This window comes from Anabrus simplex, chromosome 1, assembly GCF_040414725.1.
Source record: "Anabrus simplex isolate iqAnaSimp1 chromosome 1, ASM4041472v1, whole genome shotgun sequence".
Classification (NCBI taxonomy): Eukaryota; Metazoa; Arthropoda; class Insecta; order Orthoptera; family Tettigoniidae; genus Anabrus; species Anabrus simplex.
This window is the reverse complement of record NC_090265.1, coordinates 1,745,377,251-1,745,403,372: the sequence shown is the minus strand read 5'-3', so window position 1 is coordinate 1,745,403,372 and position 26,122 is coordinate 1,745,377,251. Positions and strand designations below refer to the sequence as shown.

Below are 26,122 nucleotides of genomic sequence, written 5' to 3'. Positions count from 1 at the left end.
CTTGAGGCGGTAGAGGTGGGATCCCTCGCTAAGTCCGAGGGAAAAACCGAACCAGGAGGGTAAACAGATGATGATGATGATGATGATGATGATGATGATATCTTCGATTAATGTTAAATCTTATGGCACATTTTATATTAATCTTAGTAAATGTTCTGTCCGACTTCATGGCTAAATGGTTAGCGTGCTGGCCTTTGGTCACAGGGGTCCCGGGTTCGATTCCCGGCAGGGTCGGGAATTTTAACCATCAATGGTTAATTTCCCTGGCACGGGGGCTGGGTGTATGTGTCGTCTTCATCATCATTTCATCCCCCATCACAACACGCAGGTCGCCTACGGGAGTCAAATCAAAAGACCTGCACCTGGCGAGCCGAACTTGTCCTCGGACACTCCCGGCACTAAAAGCCATACGCCATTTCATTTCAGTAAATGTTCTTTCCTCAGTTTAATAAAATTTATATTTGTAAAACTTTAATAATGCCATTCTTCTAATTTAGTAGTGACGTTGTATTCCTCTCATTTGAAACCCCTGCTTATAAATGCTTCATTTAATGCCCATTAATACGGACGCACCATCGGCCCGTTTTGCTCTAAAGTCTAGTCGCGGTTACTGTGAAGTAGGGGTGATGGGACTTCGATTCTAGGGTTTTTCTTCAAAGGTCTCATCACGCACTTCCACTCAGTTAATGCACTTACGAATTATTATTATTATTATTATTATTATTATTATTATTATTATTATTATTATTATTATTATTATTATTATTATTATTATTATTATGCACTGAAGCCTTGGACAGGTGCAGTACTGAAATGGCTAAAGTACGTATGTCACCTTTGAAAGAAAATCGTAATTCTCTGCAGAATTTCTCTTTGTTCTCCATGACTTTGTATTACATTAATTCATTTCGTGATCTGAATAATTTGGTAAAAGAAATAGCGGGGGAGGGGAGGCAAAATGTCGGGGCTTATATTTAATCCACTAATTTAATCTATAACAACGCCTCAACGTCTGGCTCAGAAAACGACACTGGAGCCAGACTACAACATACTAAAATACCATTACCTTCATATCCTGCCATCATAGGATGCTGATACAACGGATCTCCTTCTCGGAAACGTGCCTTCACAATATCTAGGTCTTTATGAGGCGGTCGTAATACCTGTGTACAGAAGGCAGAACAACAGATTAAGTTTCATTTCACATTGTCACGGATTCATGAAGTTCATTTCTTTTTTAAAGGTGTCTGAATTATATACTGTAAGTACCTTTCTCTATTCCGAAACTGTACCAAATTAATTAAAGATTTATTCTGACTGCTAACACTATTTGAATGACTACCAATCCCTTTCCTTTGTTTCCTTGTGTCCAATAAAATTCTTTTCAATTTTTCAGATTTTTCTCTGAAATTCAGATTTTGGGTTCTTCTTTAACTGATAAAGATGCAATACTAAAAGAATGAATCGATGGATTTCGTTAAACATTCTACATGTCTGATACTAGTTACTGCCTTTCAGGTGGAATAAACTCGTGACCTAATAATAAGCTTAAGTGCCTCCCAGCTACGTGTGGTAACGTTTATTGCAGCGATAACAGGACCAGTAAACGTAATACGAGAGCTTGAGCTTTTCTATGCACTAGAAGTTGAAGGTACTCTACTAAAGGTTCCCTAAATAAAGACCGTAAGAAAAAGAAACTCGGAATATTTGATTTACTCGTATTTTCAGTTATGGATTCCCTCTCGCTCTTAGATAAAAACAATTAATTAAATTTATCTCAGGCATTGCATTGTAACGAAACGTTAAACATGTAATGACAACAAGAAAATCCATAATACGAAAATACTAGAGCAATAAGGCATTGCAATTTACTGTGCTTTAAATATATCTCCCACATTTCATCACTTCATCGAACTCACTATCTCCTGAATGCAAATTCACAGCCGCACGACCCTAACTGCTTAAGAAAAGATTAGCCGCGAACCTGCTACGCTGGCGTACCATGGTGTCGCTCATCCCATGGTGTTGCTCATATAGGAGTACGAATCACAGGTACTATAGTAGCCGGCAACGCACTCTATTGCTACTAATCACAAACCTATTGCGTACCTAACATAGCGGTACTACGCGCAAGTAAAAGCGACCCATGGTGTTCCCCGCGCGGCGGTACTAATCACAAGTAGTCTCATGGTTCTAATTTGATCATCTCTTGGTCGCCCCTTTTAGTCGCCTCTTACGACAGGCAGGGGTACCGTGGGTGTATTCTTCGTCCGCAGGGCGGTAGTGTGTTTGGTCCGCGAAAGCTATTTTATTTCCCTGAAGTCCGCCGGCAAGTCGATTAGGAACCACCATTCCGCCACCTGGGACGCGTCTCCCGAATGCAGAGGACACACTAGACTGTAGAAAGTAACAAACTAAACTTTAACTGACAGGCTAGTCGGAAAAGGTGGGCCGAGACCCACTCTGCATCTACCGACCAGGATAACGCTATTCTACTGTCACCAAGTCCTGAATTTGGCGCTGTGCTATAGGAAGTAGTAACAGAAAGTTATGAGCATATACACGCCATTTGAAAAGTTGTAAACATACGAGGGATTAAAAAAGAAGGAAAAAATGCGACAGCGAGAATGGGGTTCCGCTTCCGAAAGACATCTTGCTATCTATTACGACACGGATGGCGAACCTATCACCCGCGTGCCATTAGACGACACGCGAACACGACTTTCGTGGCCCACCACACAACATACTAACATATTTGAGTGTTTAACATGTAATAAATAGGTCGAAAATCGAGCAACATAACATATTTTAACATTACGCTTTAATAATGAAGTATGTCACAATTAATTCCACGGCCATATTTTATAAACATTTTATTAGGTTACAGCAAAAAATAGATCTTATTCCTAAAATTCATCTGTTTATTTTGTGTAATTTTCAGTGGTGTTTGCAAAATGAAATCATGAAAAATTCAGTCGAATGGATTTATATGTAATGCAATCTAATAACCAAATGAAATCAAATGATGGTTTTAAAGGAAAATAACCAATGGCACACTATACAGTAAAAAGTAATAAACGCAACTTTAATTGATACGCTAGTCGGAAAAGGTTTGCCATCCCTGATCTAGGATAACACTATTTTCCTATTTTCACCAACTCTTGATATGGCGCTGTGTTACCGAGAGCAGAATTAGGGAAGTTTAATGAACACATAAACATTTTTCCAAAAATTATAAACTTACACAAAGCATAAAAAACTAGATACACAGTAATCGATGCTGCATCAAGAATAGCGTTCCTTTGCCGCAAGGTGCCTTGCTAAAATGTGGGATAACTCTACTGCACAAAAATTACTCTGCTTCTATGAGTGGTCTATAAAACTACTGTACCTGATAGTCATCCATAGTTCGGTCCGAAAGCACTAAATTTTCTGACCGAGTTATGGTTGGATCCAGTAAGAGCTTGTGTGTGAGACTGCCATAGGTGTCCCCTACACGGTACAGGTACTGCGGGCAGTACCCCGTATACCTGCAATTAAATGAACATTCTATAACTTTCACAGAAATGAGAGTAGGTTATCATCACCGGTTCATCCACGATCGCACGCCATACGGCGAACGGTCACGAATTAACCACCACAAGTTTGGCAAAACTGATAGAATATACACTTCCTTGAGGAGATGTAACTACAGTATTTTTTAAGAGCTGGTTATGATATTGATGGAGAATATAAACACGACATTTTTAGGGAGAAACTATGTGTAGTGTTTTACTTCATTCTAGTTTTACTGTAATTTAAAAAAAATAGCTACAGTATTAATTTCAGTTTTATTTTATGAGAATCCACTTCTTTTAATTGTTTAATTTCATCTATGACTTATTAACTTATTATTATTATGTCATTTTCATCATCGTAGAACTAGTGCTAAATGCTGATATTTCTTTTCTACAAATGCACGGCCAAAGAGTTCTTCTTCTTCTTCTTCTTCTTCTTCTTCTATCGCCTTTCCCACATATGTGGAGTCGCGGTGCGAACTCTGTCGCACATGTGGATTTGGCTCTGTTTTACGTCCGGATGCCCTTCTTGACGCCAACCTTATATGGAGAGATGTAATGACTATTGCGTGTTTTATGGCGCTTGGTAGTGTGGTGTGTTTTCTGGGTATGAAGAGGAAAGTGTTGGAACAAACACAAACACCCAGGCCCCGAGCCAGAAGAATTATCAGACGCGATTGAAATCACCGACCCAGCCGGGAATCGTATCCGGGACCCTCTAAACCCAAGGTCTCAACGCTGACCATTCAGCCAAGGAGTCGGAAGAACGGCCAAATGAGCATACCTCCATGCATATTTATGAACATTCTAAATCTATATATCGATGTCTTTATAAAGATGTATATTTTGCTATTTGCTTGACGTCGCACCGACACAGATAGGTCTTATGGCCACGATGGGACAGGAACGGCCGAGAAATGGGAACGAAGCGCCCGTGGCCTTAATTAAGGTACAGCCTTTCTCAGGGCTGCCGACAGTGGGATTCGAACCCACTATCTCCCTGATACGAGCTCACAGCTGTGCGCCCCTAACCGCACGGCCAACTCACCCGGTTTCATAAAGATAAATACAACTTCTGTGTCAAATTGCATTATCCTATCATAGAAAATAAATGAATTGTGGCAAATTATGAACTATAATTGATTTAGAAATGAAACTAATAACCTTTCTTACATCATAGGGCTGTCTGATGTTGTCTGTCTGTTAGGTCATCAGCCCAGAGGCTGGTTGGATCCTCAAATAGCACCACCAAAGGTTATGCGGTTATAAGGAAACCGCAAAAACCAATGGCAGCACCAAAATGAGGCGTACTAGGCAAGATGAGGAGTGAGGTAGTTTGCCATTGCTTTCCTCACTGGGTCATAAAGTGCTATTGCAGCACGACTGACCCTATGAGCAACACCTTTCATAACACTCGGATGCACTAGCCGTGCTCCGAATGTCATTACTCAGCACCACCCATACCCCAGCAGCTTCCATATTGTCACAGCCATGGATGAGACTGGGACTTCGGTGAAAGCTACACTTTATTCTGGCCTGTGCCAAGAGATGGATACAAATGTACTGTATCCATCAAGAAATGGCAGCAGGCACCCTCTTTCTTTCTTTCTTTCTTTCTTTCTTTCTTTCTTAATCCGTTTACCCTCCAGGGTTGGTTTCCCCCCCCCCCCCCCGGACTCAGTGAAGGATCCCACTTCTACTGCCTCAACGGCAGTGTCCTGGAGCGTGAGACTTTGGGACGGGGATACAACTGGGAAGGAGGGCCACTGCAGAAGCAAGTGGAAAGTGCGGCAGATACACTAGTACCTCACTTTCCCCTCAACATCCGCTTGTGAAGTGGGCGTAGCAATTTAAAAAAAGATAACTTTTCTAGGGGATAGAAAAGGATGGGGCAGCAGCAGGGATAATTTCATTCTAAACTACATTTGATAATACCATATCTAAAATCAAGGAATACTCTCACTTCTTTTCACTGATCTCTTTGTGGTTGTTCTTGAAAGCATTATACGGTTATAATCTATCGGAAGCAAAGTTTAATAACCATGCCAAAAATACTGCAATATTATGCTCAACTACGAAGTCAAGTTGTAAGTTTCACCAAGAGGGAAAGTCTGGCATTGCTTCCACTTATTTGTGCCAGGTTTTACACTTTCATTGTCTTTCCTATTAGACCTCCCTTCATCAACTCTTGTTCCTTTCCGATCCCGACGGTATTGGGTTTGTGAGGCCTAGGAAAAAAGTATTTTATTACCAAACAAGTGGCCATGCGGTAAGGGTCACACAGCTGTGAGCATGCATTCGGGATATAGTGGGTTCGAACCCCACCGCCGGCAGCCCCAAAGATGGTTTTCCTTGGTTTCCCATTTTCATACCATGCAAATGCTGGGGCTGTATCTTAATTAAGGCCATGGTCACTTCCTTCCCACTACAAGCCCTTCCCTATCCCATTGTCGCCATAAGACCTATCTGCGTCGGTGCGACGCGTAAAACAGATTGTAAAAACAATGTTTTTCCATGCTCTTCATGGCCCTTCCCTTCTTTTGCAGATACAATGCATTCATTCTTTGAAGTGCTCTTCCATTTTTCATCTGATTAGTGTTACGAGAGGATGGTTGCCTAGTTGTGCTTCCTCTCAAAAAAAGTAATCACCATCTCTAAAAAATGATAGTTATATAATGGGAATTAATTGAGGAATGTTTCACTATTCAACACAGTGTATAAAACATGACATTTATTGAGCGAAGACCAGTTTCGATTCCCTCTCAGTTTTAATTATTGTGTTGATGAGGTGATAGTACCTCATGGGGAACAATGTAAGTACCTAGGTGTTAATATAAGGAATGATCTTCATTGGAGTAATCATATTAACGAGGTTGTTAGGAAGGGTTACAGATGCCTTCACATGGTTATGAGAGTATTTAGGGGTTGTAGTAAGGATGGAAAGGAGAGGGCGTATAAGTCTGTGCTAAGACCGCAGTTACAGTATGGTTCCAGTGTATGGGACCAACACCAGGACTACTTGATAGGAGAACTGGAAAAGATCGAAAATAAGTTATCAAGGGAAATGTTCAATACATTTACAAATACTTTGAAAACATTTAAGGAAAACTAGGTAAACAATTGTTAGGGAATATGCCATCTGGGGCGGTAACACTAAGTGCAGATCATTGCTGCCTGAATGAATTACTGTTCATTGTACTTATGACAAACAAAGCCACAGAAATGTTATTTCTACTTTCAAAACCCAGAAAACTGTTCCAATTAAACAGGAAGTACATATTTTAACAGTTCCCTCACAATCGTACCATTGATCAATGTTCTTAGTCGCATTTCGTTAATAGGACCATTTGTGCACTACAAAAATGGTCTTCAGCATTAGAATTCATCATAGATAGGCCCCCATCCTCACAGATGCGCAGGTCGCCTATAAGGTATCAGCTAGAAAGACCTGCACCAGGCGTCTCCGGAGGCCACACGCCATTATTATTATTATTATTATTATTATTATTATTATTATTATTATTATTATTATTATTATTATTATTATACCGCGGGTATATCTCCTCCGTCTCGTTGAACTGGATGCCTTCTAGAAGGCCATCTGTGCTAGGGACCTCGAACTAAAGTAACTCAAAATACTTGGACTTTTAACCATTAGATGTCTCTACTATCGGCCTATGTGCCCTCTCTGGTGGCATCAAGGACAACTAATTTGAAAGGAATTTCAGTTTTTTTGAAGGTGGTAAACCCTTAAGTATTTGTAGATTGTTTTAATCCATTTATGTTGTCAACACTCCTATGGCTTCTTTCTTCCTTAAGTTATTAACGAGTCCGGAATTGTGTGTGTATCTCTCTAACCAATTAAAATTGGGGGTGTGAACAGGCGTTCTACCTATCTCAAGAGAGTTCTGGAATCTTCCCCTCTGAGATGCTATAAGAGCTGGGCCCTTTAAGGCCGTATTGTCATCTTCACCGCTCCCGTCGTGTGTGTGTGCGGCGTAATTAGGAGGCAGGGGATGCCTGCCGGCATTCGGAAGGCCCAACAACTCAAGGTAATGGCAGACATCTCTTAACATGTGACAAATCCAGGAAGATAACTTGAGGGGAAGGTTTCAAACTTCTTTTACTAATGTAAAGTTCTCAAGTCATTGTTTACATGTAAATTTTCAGAAAATATGAGGACTCTGTTGAAATCCCTGTTGGGAAACGCGTAAATTAAGGGAACAAAGAGTGTTCACCCTCTGTTGATTCCCACTCAACTTGGTATAGGGTGACTAAAATTTTCTAAACCCCTAATTCTTCACTCGTCTTCGGCATCTAATATTTTTCCTTTAGTCACCCCTCTCCAGAACAGCTTAGCCTCTGCAACTTCGGGCCATAAGCCCATTTAGGATTTGAAGTGTTTTTCTAAAAGGAGTGCAAGTGTTTCACCTCCTAGCCTTCTGTTCATGGCCGATCGTCTTAAACCTTCTAATTTTACGTTGAAGCCATTTAGTATGGGCGCTCATTGCCCCGGTTTCAAGAGTAATTATTGATAAACCAGTGTGTAACAGACTGCTGAGCACAAGTGACTGCAAACGCAGTATTTTGAAAGTTGTAAGACATAATTTTGTAAGAAACTTGTGCCTTATAGAGGCTAGCCTACAATACTTTACGAGGATAATGCCCGGTTTCTAGAATGGTGAGATATCTATCCGATAGCTATTGCTTTGTTACAGCTGTCGACTCGATAAATCTTCGCTGCGTTGCACAGCGTAATAGCTGCTAACTTATGGAACTGTTAACTATTGGCTCATTGATCAAGTTTCATTAATACACACTAGATGCCACCCCTCGTACTGCTTTGCTTTTATGCATTAGATTTGTTCCCTAGATTGGCAGGCGCATGCGCACAAGTAATGCATCGCATTTGAGCTTTCTGTGCAGCTCCCATTATCTCCTCTGTGCCATGCAGAGATAAATTTGTATTCGACTAGTTCTTCCAGACGTGGGTGACAGTTTCGTAGTGTTTAAGGACTTTCAGAAGAATTTGACATTGTTTGAGAATTTCTAATGAAATATGCACACCAGTAGCATGTGCCACGCGCGATCCTGTTTGCACTGAGCCTTAAGTATACCGTACCCGTGTCTCTTTCCTGCTATTCCAAAATATGAACATTGTTTGACCACGGTATAACTATATATATCGGGTAATTAACACAATTATATAACCTGTTAGTTCCTTGTAATGGAATATCGTTAATTAAAAACAATCCCACGATAAAAGTATATGCTCACTGTCAATGCAAGTAGACCAGCTACGATAAATGTTTAATTATCTGGTATACTCAGTTACTGGTACCAGTGCTTTTATGAACACGAATGCAGTCACAGATACAAACATGATAAGGGTATCGTAATTAATATTTCATCAACAGGGTACAATGGAAAATTATTTGTCACAGGATGCAAGTTGTCGCCTGTAACCTCTACCAAACCTATACCAGTATATTTGTTTAACCTCAATCTGTCTTTGAATTTCATTTTCACTATACTTCATTAGAACATTAGGCCGACGATGATATAATTGTGGTCGTTCTATAATGTTGACCATTTCTACAATTTCTTCGTCGGAAGAAGATGAGAAAACCATAGAAAATTTTAACAAACACAATGTTAGTTGCTGATACTGAAGTACTGCGCACGCGTTACCAAGTTAACAAATAGATATCTCCTGCTCAGGGCCTTCTAAGCAGGAGATTTATCGAATCGATAGATGTATCACGTTCGCGCAACGCCAAAACACGAGTTAACCATTCGATACCACTATAGGTTCGATATCTCACGTTCCAGAAACCGGGCATAAGTCTCCTAGAATGTAAGTGAATGGAGCAAATATACTCTTGGTAAGATAGTGTACCTTCAGAGCTACAATGCTTATCCCTTATACATTATCTTGTTGATAATTCTATCCAGTTCTTGAACCTGATTTTTGCACTTATAGTCCACTGTTGTTATCCGAGCTGACGAGGTCATTAACTGTTATTTGTTGTTGTTTGTTCAGATTATGTATTTTTAAAATCAAAAAAGAAGGAAAGAAGTAAAATTTCAAAATTTAGTGCTTTAACTTATGCTTTGGTCATTTCCCTGTCTACACATTCACCCCGGCAACTTCTTTCACCTCTGCATTCCACGAAATCCCAGGAACAATTATTATTACTATTTTACGATTTGGCTGAATGGTCAGCTTTGAGACCTTCTGTTCAGAGAGTCCCAGGTTCGATTACCATACGGGTGGGGAATTTTAATCGCGGCTAATTAATTCTTCTGGCTCAGGGATTGGGTGTTTGTCCCAACACTGTCATTTTCACATAGGGTAGGGTTGGCGTCAGGAAGGGCATCCGTCCGTAAAACAGGATTAAATCCCCATGTGCGACACAGTTCGCACCCGCAACCACACAGGTGTGGGGAAAAGCGGAAGAAGAAGAAGAAGAAGAAGAAGAATCAACTGTGGTAAGAGCTAGTGAGTACAAATAAACGTGCCCACCTGCAACCCCACTGTATGGCATCTTTCATCTGAACTTTCAACTTACCCGGGGATGAAATGTGGCTCTGGAGTTTCAAGAACGGCGATAGACATTTTGATGGCTCGAAATAAACTTCTAACTTCTAACAAACAACTTCTAAACACTAGGATTTCTAATCCTGAAGATTCTTTCTTCGAAAATCGCCACGCGTAATTTTGAAATTAAGTCACATGCTGTAATTAAACGTTGTTTAGGAACGTCTAACGCATTGTTGTCTTGTTGAAATACATCGTTACCGAGCGAGTTGGCCATGCGGTTAGGGTCATCTAGCTGTGAGCTTGCATTCGGGAGATGGTGGGTTCGAATCCCACCGTCGGCATCCTGGAAGAGGGTTTTCTTTGGCTTCCCATTTTCACACCAGACAAATGCTGGGGCTGTACCTTAATTAAGATTACGGCCACGTCCCTCTCCTTTTTCGGAGCAGTTCTTACATATTTTTCTTGCTTCGTAGACATCCTAACTGAATTCTGCACATAAGAATTGGGCGAAATAAGACCGTAATTAATAAGGAGCTACCTGAAGATTTTCCAAAATCTGTACAGATATTCAAGAAGAGAATAAACAACAACAGAGAAAATAAATGAAATATTAGAGGGCATTCGACCAGTGCAGGATATTGTAAATAAAAAATGTGTGTGATTAAATTAATTCCATCCCCTGGTCTATGGAGTTTGGACAGCCCAAGTAGGGGACTGCCTGTAGGGGTGAAGTACAGTGGGGACTTCGAGGGCCCTGGGACTGCTACGGTAGCTGTGAAGGCCCTTCAGGAACTCTGAAAAGTGGTGGCAAAAGGGGCTCTGGTTAAGACGCAGCAGGTCGTTATGCTACTTAGGTTCCAAAATGGGTAAAATATAAATATGTAAATAAATTCAATGTTAATTTTAATTTTATACCAGTTGTATATTATTATTAGAAGTAATTTTACGTACTGTATATGAGTTGACTATGTTTGTAAGATATTATAAGTAGAATTTTGTAAACAATAAAAATTTATTAAGGATAATGTGTGTGTTTAATAGAACAAATTATTAGCGTAAATTGTATAATATTGTGTTCTAGGAAAATTTTCTTCGTCTCTTATTAATTTAAAATTTAGTGCTTGACAATAACGTATTTTAATGTACCATTTGCCACCGAGGTAGACACCTCATTTGCAAATAAAGAGATTTTGATTTTTGATTTTGATTTCCAATTTCTCTGTCAGTCATTTCCGATTCATTGCGTGGCATTCAGCTGCATATGAAGCTTCTGGTATCAGAAATTATTATTATTATTATTATTATTATTATTATTATTATTATTATTATTATTATTATTATTATTATTATTACATCATGAATAGGCGCGGGAAATTACGATTGCTCAAGGGACTGCTGTAGCGTGGGCAGAACCACCATCATTCCTTGAATATTCTTCCTGTGAATCATGTCGGCAATGCTTCATTGAGTAAAGCAAGAAAGAAAACTCTTGTTGGTCCTGTTCTCGAGTAAATGCTACGCTTATGACTCCGCGACCTCGCTGATGAATGACTCGCCCGCTGTTTAACCTTGCTCCTTCATCTCCAGCCAGGACAGAAACACAACAAGACATACTCATTGCTCATGACTGTTTCGTCACCAAAATATGCTACATGTACACTGGCAATAAAGGGATGTCCATAACTCTCTCTACTGACGAGGAACCCATTCTCTAAGGTCGATGCATAGTCAGCAACTTCCCCTGTCTTTCGGTATCTACTGTATCTCCTCTTCTACCTGCCTCTTTATACCTGAATGGAACATCCCCCGCCTGAAGAACTTGATAGGCCTATTTATTCTTCACATATTAACACCAGTCTGCCTCCGTGGTGTAGTATTTGATGTGATTAGCTGCCACCCCCGGAGACCTGAGTTCGATTCCCGGCTCTGCCACAAAATTTGAAAAGTAGTACGAGGGCTGCAACGAGGTCCACTCAGCCTCGGGAGGTCAACTGAGTAGATGGGGATTCGATTCCCACCTCAGCGATTCTGGAAGTGGTTTTTCGTGGTTTCCTTCTTCTCCTCCAGGCAAATGCCGGGATGGTACCTAACTTAAGGCCACGGCCGCTTCCTTCCATTTAAAAACGAGCCAATCGCTGCACATGGAGAATACAACTTTGGAACACAAATAAAACAGTTGACTGCTTAAAAGCATGTCTACCGCTTAAGTGCGGCCAGTATCCAGTAATCGGGAGATAGTGGGTTCGAGCCCCACTGTCGGCAGCCCTGAAGATGCTTTTCCGTGGTTTCCCATTTTCACACCAGGCAAATGCCGGGGCTGTACCTTAATTAAGGCCACGGCCGCTTCCTTCCAACTCCTAGGCCTTTCCTATCCCTTCGTCGCCATAAGACCTATCTGTGTCGGTGCGACGTAAAGCAAAAAAAAAAATGTCTACACGTTGCTACACAATAACTCACTTCCAACAACTCACTTAACAGTATCTTAACTCTCAATAACTCTTCCCAATAATTAACTTGTCACCGTCAAGTTCTTCTCTTTATATATATCCTGGCCAGGCTTCCAGAAAGCTACATTACAAAAAAAGCTTCCTTCTGAAAATTCTAATGTGTCTAATACATAGCTTATAATGTACGGAATATTCTCCATCGTTCTCGTCACCTTTTACCATTCTGGAAGTTACAGTGTGTTTCACAATTATGGATTACAAATTATATAAGGTAAGAATTAATTATAATACGTAGGTTGAGTCATAAGTTATGGCAACTATTTTTTTCTCGCGAACAGGATACAACACGGAAAATCTAAGATATGCATTTGGAAACGTACGTTATGTACTTGCGTATGATACCACTAGATGGTGTATGGAAACAACAATGTGGGTCTATGCATGCCCGCCAATTCAGTTCCCCCTGTGGGTGGGGGCGGTAGAATAACACCCTCGGTATCCCCTGCCTGTCGTAAGAGGCGACTTTAAGGGCCCACAAGGGCTCTGAACTTTGGAGCGTTGGTTGGCGACCACGGGGCCCTTAGCCGAGTCCTGGCATTGCTTCCACTTACTTGTGCCAGGCTCCTCACTTTCATCTATCCTTATTGACCTCCCTTGGTCAACGCTTGTTCTTTTCCGACCCCGATGGTATTACGTATGGAGGCCTAGGGAGTCTTTCATTTTCACGTCCTTCGTGGCCCTTGTCTTCCTTTGACCGATACCTTCATTTTTCGAAGTGTCGGATCCCTTCCATTTTTCTCTTTGATTAGTTTTATGTAGAGGATGGTTGCCCAGTTGTACTTCCTCTTAAAACAATAATCACCACCACCACCACCCCAGTTCAGTGTGTGAGTGAGAGCGCCACAAAATGGAATTCAACAAGCAGGAGCAACGATCGTATATTAAAATAGCAGTTCTCCGCGGTAGAAATGCACGCCAGTGTCATGGAGAGCTGCGGGAAGCATTAGGTGTGCATGCCATGCCATATAGAACAGTGGCGAGGTGGGTGGAGACGTGAGGACATCGCAACAGCATTTCGGAGAGAGGTGGCACACGTTAGCGATACACATGCAGCGAATGGAATTCAGCGCCTGCCCCACCGCTGGCAACGCACAGTGGAAACCTTGGGTAATTATTTCGAAGGTCTGTAACCAGTGGAGACCTGTCCTTTGTACGTAGTCTTGTGTATTTGCTGTCTATACCATAATAAAACAATGTTTACCAATTGCCTGTGCTCTGTCAGTTTCCTACGAGAATCTCATGAAGTCATAATTTGTCTTCAGGCACTATGCATACGTACATGATCTATATTTCCAAATGTATATCTTAGATTTTCAGTGTTGTCTCCTCTTCGCGAGAAAAAAAAAATAGTTGCAATGACTTATGACTCGACTCGACCCTCGTATTATTTTACAGGTATTTACATTAACGGAACTGATATCAATAACTATGTACAACACATGTTTCATGACATAACCTCACACACAATACGATAATTCGATTGCGTAAATAATAATAATAATAATAATAATAATAATAATAATAATAATAATTACAAAACAATGTGAAGTACGGCGGAGAGTGGATATCGGAGGACCTAACTGAAACGATGGCTCTTGAACAAAGGAGAATCAAATTGGACAAGGCCTACCATGCCTGCAGAAAACTGTATGCCCCAAAGCATTTTGTAAAACTGGGACACTATAATGCAGTAGTCAGTCCTCTATGCAGCAGAATGCCTATCCCTAACTAAAAAAAACCCACTGAGAGCCCTGGAAGTGCAAGAACGGAAATTCCTGAGAAGAATAATAGGGCCAAGGATCCTACCAGATGGAAGGCGATGGTACAAACCCAACAATGAGCTCTACCAGCATCAAGAAAACCTGATAGATGCCATCAGGAGAAAACGTCTGATTTTCTATGGACACCTATACAGAATGGATCCTAATAGATTATCCCATAAGATCTTCAAGATTGCTAACAAAGGCAAAGCTACTGGATTCCCCTGGACCAAACAAGTGGACAAAGATCTTGCAGAGCTTAATATTAATCAAGCCGCCATTACTGACAGGAATGCATACCGTTTAATGGTCAAAACTAAACCTTTCCTAACATCCCTTACATCAGCTAGCCACAAAAGAGCCGGGAATTGGTCAGAGGAGCGCAGGAAAGAATTCAGGGAGAAAATGAAGGAATACTGGGCCAACAGGAAGGCTCAAGAGGCCGCTAAGGACACAATCCAGTACGCTAAAAGGGGCAGAAAACGACAAAAACACAGCTAGAACACAAGCACCGTGGTCCACAGATGGCCTAAACGCAAAGAAAAAAAATTAATAATAATAGTAATATTTGCATGACATAACCTCACACACAATACGTAAATAATAATAATACTAATACTAAATGGAAGTACATAACTTCATAGCCGTACATACAAGTAATAATAATAATAACAATCGTATAATAATAATAATAATAATAATAATAATAATAATAATAATAATAATAATAATAATAATAATAATAATAATAATAATAATAATAATAATTTTCCGGGGTATATTATGTGGAACGCAGAGGTGAAAGAAGGTGCTGCTCTCTACGAAAGTCAAAGATTATTTTAAAACTTTAAAATAAATGTTATATTTCCTTTCAGATGTTAAATTTTAACAAACAACAAGAGAAGAAATAACAGGTTTCAGGGACAGCGTAGAAAAAGAGAAAACCTAGAAAAGGTTCGTTACAATGTGAGCTCCCTATTTACAGAAGTCGCTACATCACTAATCTAGCGTTCAGACAAATGGACCAGGAGACGAAACTCCAACTTCTTTTACAGGATATTCAAAACACAATTTTCAAGAGCACATTGCTCCAACGGTTAAAGTTACTGCCTTCCAAAGGCGCCTCTCAATATTACATTACAAGAAAAGAGCCTCAATGTTGTACAATTCTACATAGGAGACTACGCTCCCAAACCCTTACAGCCTACTCAAGGCAACCATTAATTATTACTGTTACGGAGATGTCCGTGGTAGGCGGAGGTGAAAGAAGGTGCGGGCTGGAATAGGTCTCAACTACAAAATTAAAGTTAATTTAAAACTTTAACAAAGGTTATATTTTCTTTTCAAAATCAACAAATAACAGAGTATAACAGGTACCAAGTAGCAGATCAACAAATTAAGAAATTACAAATTACAGTTCGTTACAAGATTTGGGCTTCGAGCCCCAAGTATAATTTCTGAGCTCTCAGCTCACAACCACAAATTACCAAAGGGCAGAAAACCCCTAATTGCATGGAGCACTTGCTCCCAACTTTTAACCACAAGCCTCCCAGTGGCACCTTTCACACACCAGAAAGAGCTGACCCGCTCTCAATTTTTCAAGCCTATTTAAAAGGCCATAAACTGACTCTACACTAACTGCCCTCAAGGCACACTTATAATGGCACAGGGGTACCTCGTACACGATCTACTGGGCCTTCTCAGGAAGGAAAACAAAACGGGTTAAATAAATGGCCCAAAATACAAAATTGAATGGAGGCGAGTACTTGCACTCCTACACTAAAGTTTTTTAAAACCTATGTGGCGCTAGGCCGATAATACAGGGGCTAATCCCAAGCTAGGGAGGTGACTCGCATGAGAAACTTTAATACATTTTAGGAAGAGAAAAACAACGGTCGCGAAAACGTAGTCACCTCAATTCCAAAAATGAAGGGGAGCTCGAGAGGGTAAGGCACTCTCTATCCCTGAATTAAAGTTCGAGAAAACTGAACTTTACCAGGAAAAGGGGTTTACATGTTTAATAGTTTACATATTAAAGGTTTCGTACCTTCCCCGAAAGTTAAACTGCTGAGCTAGCAAGAAAAACAGATGTTAAAAGGCCATTACCTTGTTGAAGAACGGCTACCTGAAGAAAGAGGCGCTTCCCGCCCCCTGCTACATATTCACACACTGAATTAGATGTTATACGAGTGGCCCGGAGACAAAAAAATCAGCAGTTTTATACCCTCGCGGAAAATTCGAGACTTTTCAGGGGTAATTAAGACCCGCCCTCTTAACTTTATTGGATAGCTTAGAGCTACATATCCATATCGAAGACGACATACATGATTGCCTGAGAATTAATTAAAGAAATTCGGGATTGTCCAAGTTCAAACCTGGCGGAAAGAAGGATTAATATTGCAAACCCAAAAATGAAAGAACAAAATTTAGTAAAGACAACAACTTTTGAATACAAAATTTCTTCAAGAAGGTTCATTCCTTTGCACCAGAGTGCATGATCATAGTTTTTTTTGTAGAGACATCTGGTAGAGAACGTCCACACTTCTTGATCAATGACAAACAAAAACACATCAAAATTCACACAGAGCCATCTTCTGAGAAACTGTTGAGTTAATACAGTTTTTCTAAAGTTCAGGCTTTCTCCTGTAGAGGAGTTTCAATTGGCGCAATATTTGAACTAGCGGCGTGGATATGTACCGCCCGGTACAATTACAAGAAGGAAAAGAGCGTCTTTGCTCATTAAAATTACACTTTCAGGCCTCTCTTGGCACAACCTACAATTTACAAAACCATGTTGGTCGTCTTTTAAGTTCACATGAAATAAATATTACAGGGGAATTGAGTACCCAATCTACCGGGCCTTTGTGAAAACGTACAGGTTATAGTTACTGGCCCAAAAATCAAAATGTATGGAGGATGAAACTTGCGCTCCTTGAAATCAAAGACTAAAACCCTACTTGGGCTAGTGGCCCGACGATGCGGAAGCTAATCCCACACTACTGGGGTGACTAGATGACAAGTTAATTTACAATTTATAAGCGAAACGGTTACAAAATCATAGTCACCTCAAGATTAATTGAAGGGGAACTCGAGAGGGTAACGCACTCTCTATCCCCGGTTTTCAGTTAAGTACCTTTTTCTAACTTGAACTTTTACATGAGCAGAAATAAAGGTTTACATTTGAGAAAATTCAGTTATATTACGAAAGATAGGGACGCTTCTCCTTGGGTCGGCTTGCAGAGATAACTACTGAGGTAGAAATATGGTGGCCATTACCTGGGCTGGTGTTCTGCCTGCCTCCTCTCTTAACACACACGCTCAGTATACGACGATCAATAAGACAAGTTAGCTCGAAAAGGCGTCAGCTTTTACACCCGAGAGGAAGGTTCGAGAAGACTCTGGACTAGATTCGGGCACACCCTCTCATTTTATTGGACAGACAATAAGTTACAAGATGCCTGTGATTGGCTGAAAATTAAATACACAAAAATTATGATTGGCCAGACTCCCAAGCTGGCGGGATGAGTAAGAAGTGTTGCAAACCTTGAAGTATCAAAAATAAGGAAAGCCAATTCAGTTCAGAAAACCTATAAACACAAAATTTCTTTAAATTTCTAGTTATTCCACTTTGCACCAGAGTGCATGAGATCAGTTCTTTAAAAGCATCTATGGAGAAAAGACCAAAATTCTTCAAATAGTTGTTGCAACCTGTGATACACCAAAAGAAATCCAGTCAGTTTAGGAAACTTTAAAATAATACATTACTCCAACACTGTAGTAGTGACATCTTTTGATCAACGTCCCAACTTCTTGTACTAGATGTTTCACTTTTTATATGATAGGTTGCGTTCTTGAAGGCGCTTCATTTAGATGTACGGGGATGAGGTGTACCTCCCGGTAAAATAATAATAATAATAATTAATAATAATAATAATAATAATAATAATAATAATAATAATTGTACCGGGAGGTACACCTCAACGCCGCGCATTCAAAATTAGCCCCTAAAAGAATTCCTCTATCAATTAAAAGTGAAACCAATAACACAAGTTAGAACTTTAATCAGAAGATGTCACCACTGGAAATTTAAGTAATTGTTTAGTTGTAAAGTTTCCTAAACTGAGTGAATTTCTTCTTGGTTTGTTTGCCATTCATCAAGAAGTTTGGACATTTTTCTACAGATGACACCACTAAAACATTTATGATCATGCCCTCTGGTGCAAAGTGAAAGAACTTATAATTTAAAGAAGTTTTTTATTTCTAGGTTTTTGTAACTGATTGATGTTCATTTATTTTTGGGTTGGCAATATTTCCTTTTTCTTTCCGCCAGTTTTGAATCTAGCCAATTACTAATTTCTGTAATTAATTTTCAACCTATCACAGGCTTCTTGTTCGATTCTGAGTGTAACTTTGAGATTATCCAATTAAATTGAGAGGGTTTCTCGAACCTTCCCTGAGGGTTTATAAACTGCGGCTTTTCACGTTTCTTGGCCAATTGATCGTCGTCTATCTGAGTGTGTGTGTTAAGCAGGAGGCAAGCGGCCTTTTTCGTCGGCAGCAGAACATCTATAAGGTAATGGCCATTTAAACTACATCTTTCTTGATGTAGCTACCTCCGCAGATTACTTCAAGGGGAAGGTCCGAATCTTTGACCATGTAACCTATGCATCTAAATGTAACTTTGTTCCGGCTAATGTAAAAATTTCATAAAATCCTTAACGGTAAATCGGGGATAGAGAGTGATGTACCCTCTCGAGCTCCCCTTCATCTTGGTTTGAGGTGACTACTTTTTGTAACTGTTTTGCCTTCTGTAATGTGTTAAAGTAATTTCTATACGAGTCACCTCAGTAGTTTGGGAATAGCCCCTGTTTCATCGGCCTAGAGCCCTTTAGGATTTTAAGTGTTCATTATCTTGGAGCGCAGTGTGCCTCCATTCACATTGTGTTTGGGCCAGTTACCTAACCTGTTCTTTTTTCATGAAGGCCCTGTAGGTTGGGTATTAAATACTCCTGTAAAAATAAGTCCATTTGTAAATGGTGGGTTGAGAGACCTGAGATTGATGTAATGTTGCTTTGAGTAGGCAGTAAGGAACCGAGAGCCTGTTTGCTCTTTTTCGAAGTTTTATAAGATTAACGAGTGCCTCTGAAGGCTAGAAATTGTGTTTTGGGAGCGAATGCTCTGTGAATTAGGGGATTTCTGCCCTTGAATAAATTTGTGCTCTTTGGTAAATTTGAGCTGGGAGCTCAGGAATTGTAAAGCGAGGGGCTTGAAGCCCAGAATTTGTAAAGTTCTCTAACCTTGTATTTTCCTTGACTTGTTTCAAGATTGTCATTGTACCTGATATTTCATTGTTATGAAAAATTGTTAAGTTTGAAGTTCTAAATATATAACCTTCAGTTTATGTTTAAAAATTAATTTTATATTGTTGATAGACCCATTCACCCCGGCACCTTCTTTAACCTCTTTCTGCTCCACGGGTATACCAATAATAATAATAATAATAATAATAATAATAATAATAATAATAATAATAATAATAATAATAATAATAATAATAATAATAATAATAATAATAATAATAATATTTGCATTGGTTACTCACGGGTGAGAGAATATTGTCAGGACCGCCGACAGGGGGGTTCGAACCCACTACCTCCCGGATGCAAACTCACAGCTGTACGCTGGGTATGATCAGAACGGTTTGTCGTTGTACACTAGCCTGATGGACACAATGTTTCAAATATGCCCACAACCGAAAGTGACATGGATTTAGGTCGGGGGACCTCGGAAGGCCACGCATATGCAAAATGCCCAGAGATGATACGGTAGTCACTGAAGATCTCTCGCAGCAAACTTTTCACCTGGCGAGCTACATGTAGTATTTCCCCATGTTGCATGAAAATAACGGTGTGGTCAGAGTTGCGTCCCTGCAAAGCTGGAATTACATGTTGCAAAAGGAGGTCTCTATATCGTGCAGTGTCACTGTACACCGAACAGGCTCACGAGAGGTCATCTCCTCAAAGATAAACCGACAAAGAATGAAGGAGCGTGTAAAACCATACCAAATAGTCACGTTAAGCTGAATGCAATGGTTGTTCCTACAACAATCAAGGAACTGACAAAACACAATTCCATCAGAAGAACATTCTGACATCAGAGTTACGAAATACTGCACGTTCTGACTGCTTGCAGTGCCATATTTTCGCCTAGTGGCAAGACCTGGAACTAATAACTTTTTGACATAATTCGCAAGCGCATTGCTTAGTCGGAATATCTACGACATTTCAGACTCCTATTGTCATTACAGCCCGTGCTGTGCCCCGCTGAACACTGTCACTTAATTAATTTATTAACCCTCCAGGATTGGCTTTTCCCTCGGACTCAGCGAGGCATCCCACCGTTACCACTTCAAGGGCAGTGTCCTGGAACTGCAGACTCTGGGTCGGGGGATACAACTGGGGAGGATGACCAGTGCCTCGTCCAGGCGGCCTCACCTGCTATGCTGAGCAGGGGCCTTGTGGGGGGATAGGAAGACTGGAAGGGATAGACAAGGAAGAGGGAAGGAAGCGGCCCTGGCCTTAAGTTAGATACTATCCCGGCATTTGCCTGGAGGAGAAGTGGGAAATCACGGAAAACTACTTCCAGGATGGCTGAGGTGGGAATCGAACCTACCTCTACTCAGTTGACCTCCCGAGGCTGAGTGGACCCCGTTCCAGCCCTCATACCACTTTTCAAATTTCGTGGCAGAGCCGGAAATCGAACCCGGGCCTCCGGGGTTGGCAGCTAATCACACTAACCGCTACACCACAGAGGCGGATTTATTTATTTATTTATTTATTTATTTATTTATTTATTTATTTATTTATTTATTTATTTATTTATTTATTTATTTATTTATTTATTTATTTATTTGGGAAATCCAAACCGCGAGATACAGAATTGCAGAGTTCCACAATGAAAAATTCATTTACAATTGAGTAGTAAAATGCAAACATAAAAAATAAATGAAAGAGCATTGGAGAAAAATCATCTAATGACAAAAGTAGGGAAAGAAAATTAAAAACTAACAAAATAACTGTAGAGACACAACAATTAATAATAAAGCATAAAGGCAAAAGAAAAGAACGAGGAAAATTAAAGATTGAAAGTAAAACGAAGAGGCACAGTAAGATAAATGCTGATATTGCACATAAGTAACGGTATAATACAGTTAAAAACGAATAAATGTTACATTATGTAAGCCTCCGTGGTTCAGACGACAGCGCGTCGGCCTCTCACCGCTGGATACCGTGGTTGAAATCCCGGTCAGTCCATGTGAGATTTGTGCTGGACAAAGCGGAGGCGGGGCAGGTTTTTCTCCGGGTACTCCGGTTTTCCCTGTCATCCTTAATTCCAGCAACACTCTCCATTGTCATTTCATGGCAGCTATCAGTCATTAATAAATTACTTTGGGAGTGGCGACCCCATCGTACTAACAGCCTATATCTGCTTCATTCATTACATCCCTGAACCGGTCAATGACTGGAAAACAGATTGTAGGTTTTCATTTTCATTCATTACATTATGTACAATAGAGGGGACAACAATTAGAAGAGAAAGGAATATGAAGGAAATGAGCTAGGTTAAGGAAGAATCGATTAAAGGAGGCAAAAACGTCCAAGTTCCTGCTAGAAGATACAGAGTTAATGAGGGTTGGAATGCGGATAAATAAAGTTCTCTGAACAAGAGGGAGGCGGGAGTAGGGCATATGAAGGGGTGAACCTATCCCGGTTTTGCGAGTTGGGGCATATAGGGAAAAGAAGGATGCAGGTGGACACCCTGTGCATACGAGTAGTACCCCTTAAAATCTGACGGCTGCTACTGGGAAACGGACGTGAAAGAGAATTGGGCAAAGTGTCATCCAGACAACTCATCCAGTGATACATCTGAATTCCAGTTACTAATTGAAATAGGCAGCTATGACCAACAGCTGTGAAATTATGGTTTATTTGTGGTAAGAGACTTTTGAGCATTACTAATCTGGTAATAGAGCAACCATGAAGAACCAGGAATGAAAACTCAGGCGAGTCGGCTGTCAGCACAAGTGGCTGTAAATATTTGATATTCTCTCGTCTCATACTCTTATTTAGTTCCTTTGGTTGGTTCTAAGAAAAAGGTGTTAACATGAAATCCAAGTACCACAGCTGATTAGATGTTAGGTACTCCTAATCTGTATCCAAATTTGTGGGTTCGAGTCTATGTTCAGTCGGTCGTTATTTAAGACACTGAACCCTAAACTGAATTCATTGCTCGCACCTAGCTAAATTCAATTTTACTTATTTTTAACAGAGGACAGTTTTATTCTGTGTTTTACGTCGCACTGATACAGATAGGTCGACGACGATGGAATGGGACAGGACTTAAACTAGGAGGGAACAGGCCGTGGACTTAATGAGGTACAGTTCCAGCATTTTCCTGGTGTGAAAATGTGAAATCATGCCAAACTATCTTCAGGGATGCCAACAGTGGGGTTTCGATGCCAGTATCTCCCCAATTGCAAGATCAAGCCGCATAGCTAACTCGCTCGGTGTTAGTATATTCCATAATTCTTAAACACATACACAATAAGGCATTTGTTTTAGGAGAGTTCGTTTGCTCTAGTCTGCTTATCATTTTTTCTTTTTAGTATTGACTTTACGTCGCACCGAGACAGATAGGTTTTATGGGGACGGTAGGATAGGGAAGGCCTAGGAGTGGGAAGGATGTGGCCATGGCCTTAATTAAGGTGTGAAAATGGGAAACCGCGGAAAGCCATTTTCAGGGCTGCTGATAGTGGGACACGAACGCATTATCTCCCGGATGAAAGCTCAGAGCTGAGCACCCCTAACCGTGCGAACAACTTGTCCTGAACTTGCCATATTCACACCTTGGTCTATCACCGAACTCGATAGCTGCAGTCGCTTAATTGAGGCCAGTGTCCAGTATTCGGGAGTTAGTGGGTTCGAACCGCACTGTCGGCAGCCCTGAAGATGGTTTTCCGCGGTTTCCCATTTTCACACCAGGAAAATGCTGGGGCTGTACCTTAATTAAGGCCACGGCCGCTTCCTTCCCACTCCTAGCTCTTTCCTATCCCATCGTCGCCACAAGACCTATCTGTGTCGGTGTGACGTAAAGCCACTAGCAAATAACATTCTTATCACCTTCACTTCCCTCAAAAACAAACTGAACGAGTCCTGGGAGTCTTAAGATTAGTCCTATCATTCTCTCTCGTCTTCTCGTCAAATTTAGCCAAATCGATCTCCTCCTCTCACCAGTTCATTCTTGATTCGATCTATCCTTCTTACCTTTTGCATTCTTCTGTAACACCACATTCAAAAGCTTCTATTGTATTGTCTCACTTCCATACAATGCCACACTCCAGACGAAAGTCTTCAAAACAACTTTCTAATTTGTATATCAGTGTTCGAAGTGAGCAAATTTGTTTTCTTAAGAAAGGCCTTCCTTGTGTTTGCTAGCCAACATTTTATGTCCTTACTTCTGCCATCGTTAGTTATTTTACTGCCCAAGTAACAATATTCATCTACTTCCTTTAAGACTTCATTTCCTAATCTAATATTTCCAGCATTACCTGACTTCGTTCGACTGCACTCCATTACTTCGTTTTGGACGTACTTTTCTTCATCTTGTACTCCTTCCCCAAGACTCTTTCCATAGCAATTCTCCCGATCTTCTGCAGTCTCAGATAAAATAACAAATATCATCGGCAAATTTCAGGGTTTTCATTTCCTCTCCTTGGATTGTGATTCGCTTTCGAAATTTCTCTTTGATTGCCTTTACTGCCTGTTCTATGTAGCTACGTAAATGGTTAGCGTGCTGCCTTCTGGCCACACGGATCCCGGGTTCGATTTCCGGTAGGGTTAATTTCGCCGGCACGAGGGCTGGGTGTATGTGTCATCTTCATCATCATTTCATCTTCATCACGACGCCTTCATCGCCTTCTTCTTAAGCCATCGTCTCCAAACGGAGGTAGACGATCCACACGGCCAGCTCCGATCTTGACGTTGCAGCCAAGCCATGTGGATTTATTGGAATATCTCTCAGGATGTTTAATGCAGTGGTTTCCCGTTGCCTTCTGCATCCTAATGCCGCTGACCAAACTGATTCCTCCGCCTTTTGGAACAATTTCTTGTCCCCAGGATAATAGATTGCCCTTACCCATACCCGCTCATCCACTCTCAAAGAGACTGTTGGCACTTGGTATAGGGGATCTCCTTATACCGGGAGATAATCGGTTCCTTCATTCGTTGGCCGCCCGCATATAAAACTTATTTTTATATGCAGTCGTTACCCCCTCTCTACCGCAGGGAGGTGAATGTCAGGATTTCACCGTCATTGAAACAAGGACCAAATGGCATTTCCTTGTTTCTCTGGTTCATTAGAGAGGACAGGTCGCCTACGGGCGTCAAATCAAAAGACCTGCACCTGGCGAGACGCTCCCGGCACTAAAAGCCATTCGTCATTTCATATCATTGAAAAGGAGGGGGGGACAAACTGCAACCTTGCCCATTCCTTTCTGGATTGCTGCTTCTTTTTCAAAGCCCTCGATTCTTATCACTGCAGACTGTTTTTTATGCAGATTGTAGATAATTCTTCGTTTGTGGTGTTTGAACTAAGTATTAGCAAGGGCTAAATTATGATCGGTGCAGAATTCAATGAGCCGACTTCCTCTTCCATTCCTTTGTCCCAATCCGAATTCTCCTACCGTATTACCTTCTCTTCCTTGGCCTACCACTGCATTCCAGTCTCCCATCTTTTGATTTGACGCCCGTAGGCGACATGTCCTCTCTAAAGTCTCCCATTCACTAAGTCACCTTTTACATACTGGAATGGGAGGGAAACTAATGGATATGCGTGGAAATAATTTTTGGAGGAAATTCTCTACCTATAGCGTGCGAAGTGGATGTAAGATCGTGTGCGTCCCCCTCAGCTGGATTGTTTTCAAACGGAATATATTCCACTACAACATCCAGCAACAACTGTCTTCCACAAACACCACTTCCTGAAGATTAATAGCGATCACTTTCCCGGAACACCTATGACGGAATGTCGCATGCGTGGTTTCCTGTATTGCATCAAGGAGGTCGCCCACTCTGATATTAAACTTTTATGCAAGATAACGCCTACTTCCGTACGTCTGTTCTTGAAAGACAAAGCATCATTCATTGTAAGTTTCAAACACGAAGATGACTGGGTAAACAAAGAGAAAAGGATGCTAGGCAGAATGAAGGTGCGTGATTTTTCGGATAGAGATTCATAATGAAGAACACCCCCTCCCCTCCATGACGCAACAGCCTCGAAGAGCCATGCCCTACGAAGCGACTGCTGCTCAGCCCGAAGGCCTGCAGATTACGAGGTGTCGTGTGGTCTCCACGACGGATCCTATCGGTCGTTATTCTTGGCTTTCTAGACCGGGGCCGCTATCTCACCGTGAAATTACTCCTCAATTGTAATCACGTAGGCTGAGTGGACCTAGAACCAGCCTTCAGATGCAGGTAAAAGTCCCTGACCTGGCCGGCAATCGAACCCGGGGCCTCCGGGTAAGAGGCGGGCACGCTACCCCTACACCGCGGGGCCGGCATAATTAGGAAAAGATGGTGTGAAATATGAAAGATATTTAGAAACATATGGTTATATCAGAATACAAAACCAAAAGAACGTTACTAGAATTCTGTGAAATGAACAAAGCGAAGACAGGAAAGAAAGAAAGAAAGAAAG

At 40.9% G+C, this 26,122-nt stretch overlaps 1 protein-coding gene across 1 annotated transcript in view; it reads right to left on the bottom strand.

The window, feature by feature from the left end:
* LOC136864331 (CIMIP2 protein CG18335) overlaps positions 1-10,176 on the bottom strand; it is a 100,016-nt gene extending 89,840 nt beyond the window's left edge. The window contains exons 1-3 of the mRNA XM_067141174.2: positions 10,130-10,176; positions 3,392-3,530; positions 1,067-1,163 (exon numbers count right to left, since the gene is read on the bottom strand). Of these exons, the coding sequence (XP_066997275.1) occupies positions 1,067-1,163; positions 3,392-3,530; positions 10,130-10,176 (283 nt within the window). The remainder of the gene's footprint in view (positions 1-1,066; positions 1,164-3,391; positions 3,531-10,129) is intronic.
* Between the last annotated feature and the right edge of the window lie 15,946 nt (positions 10,177-26,122).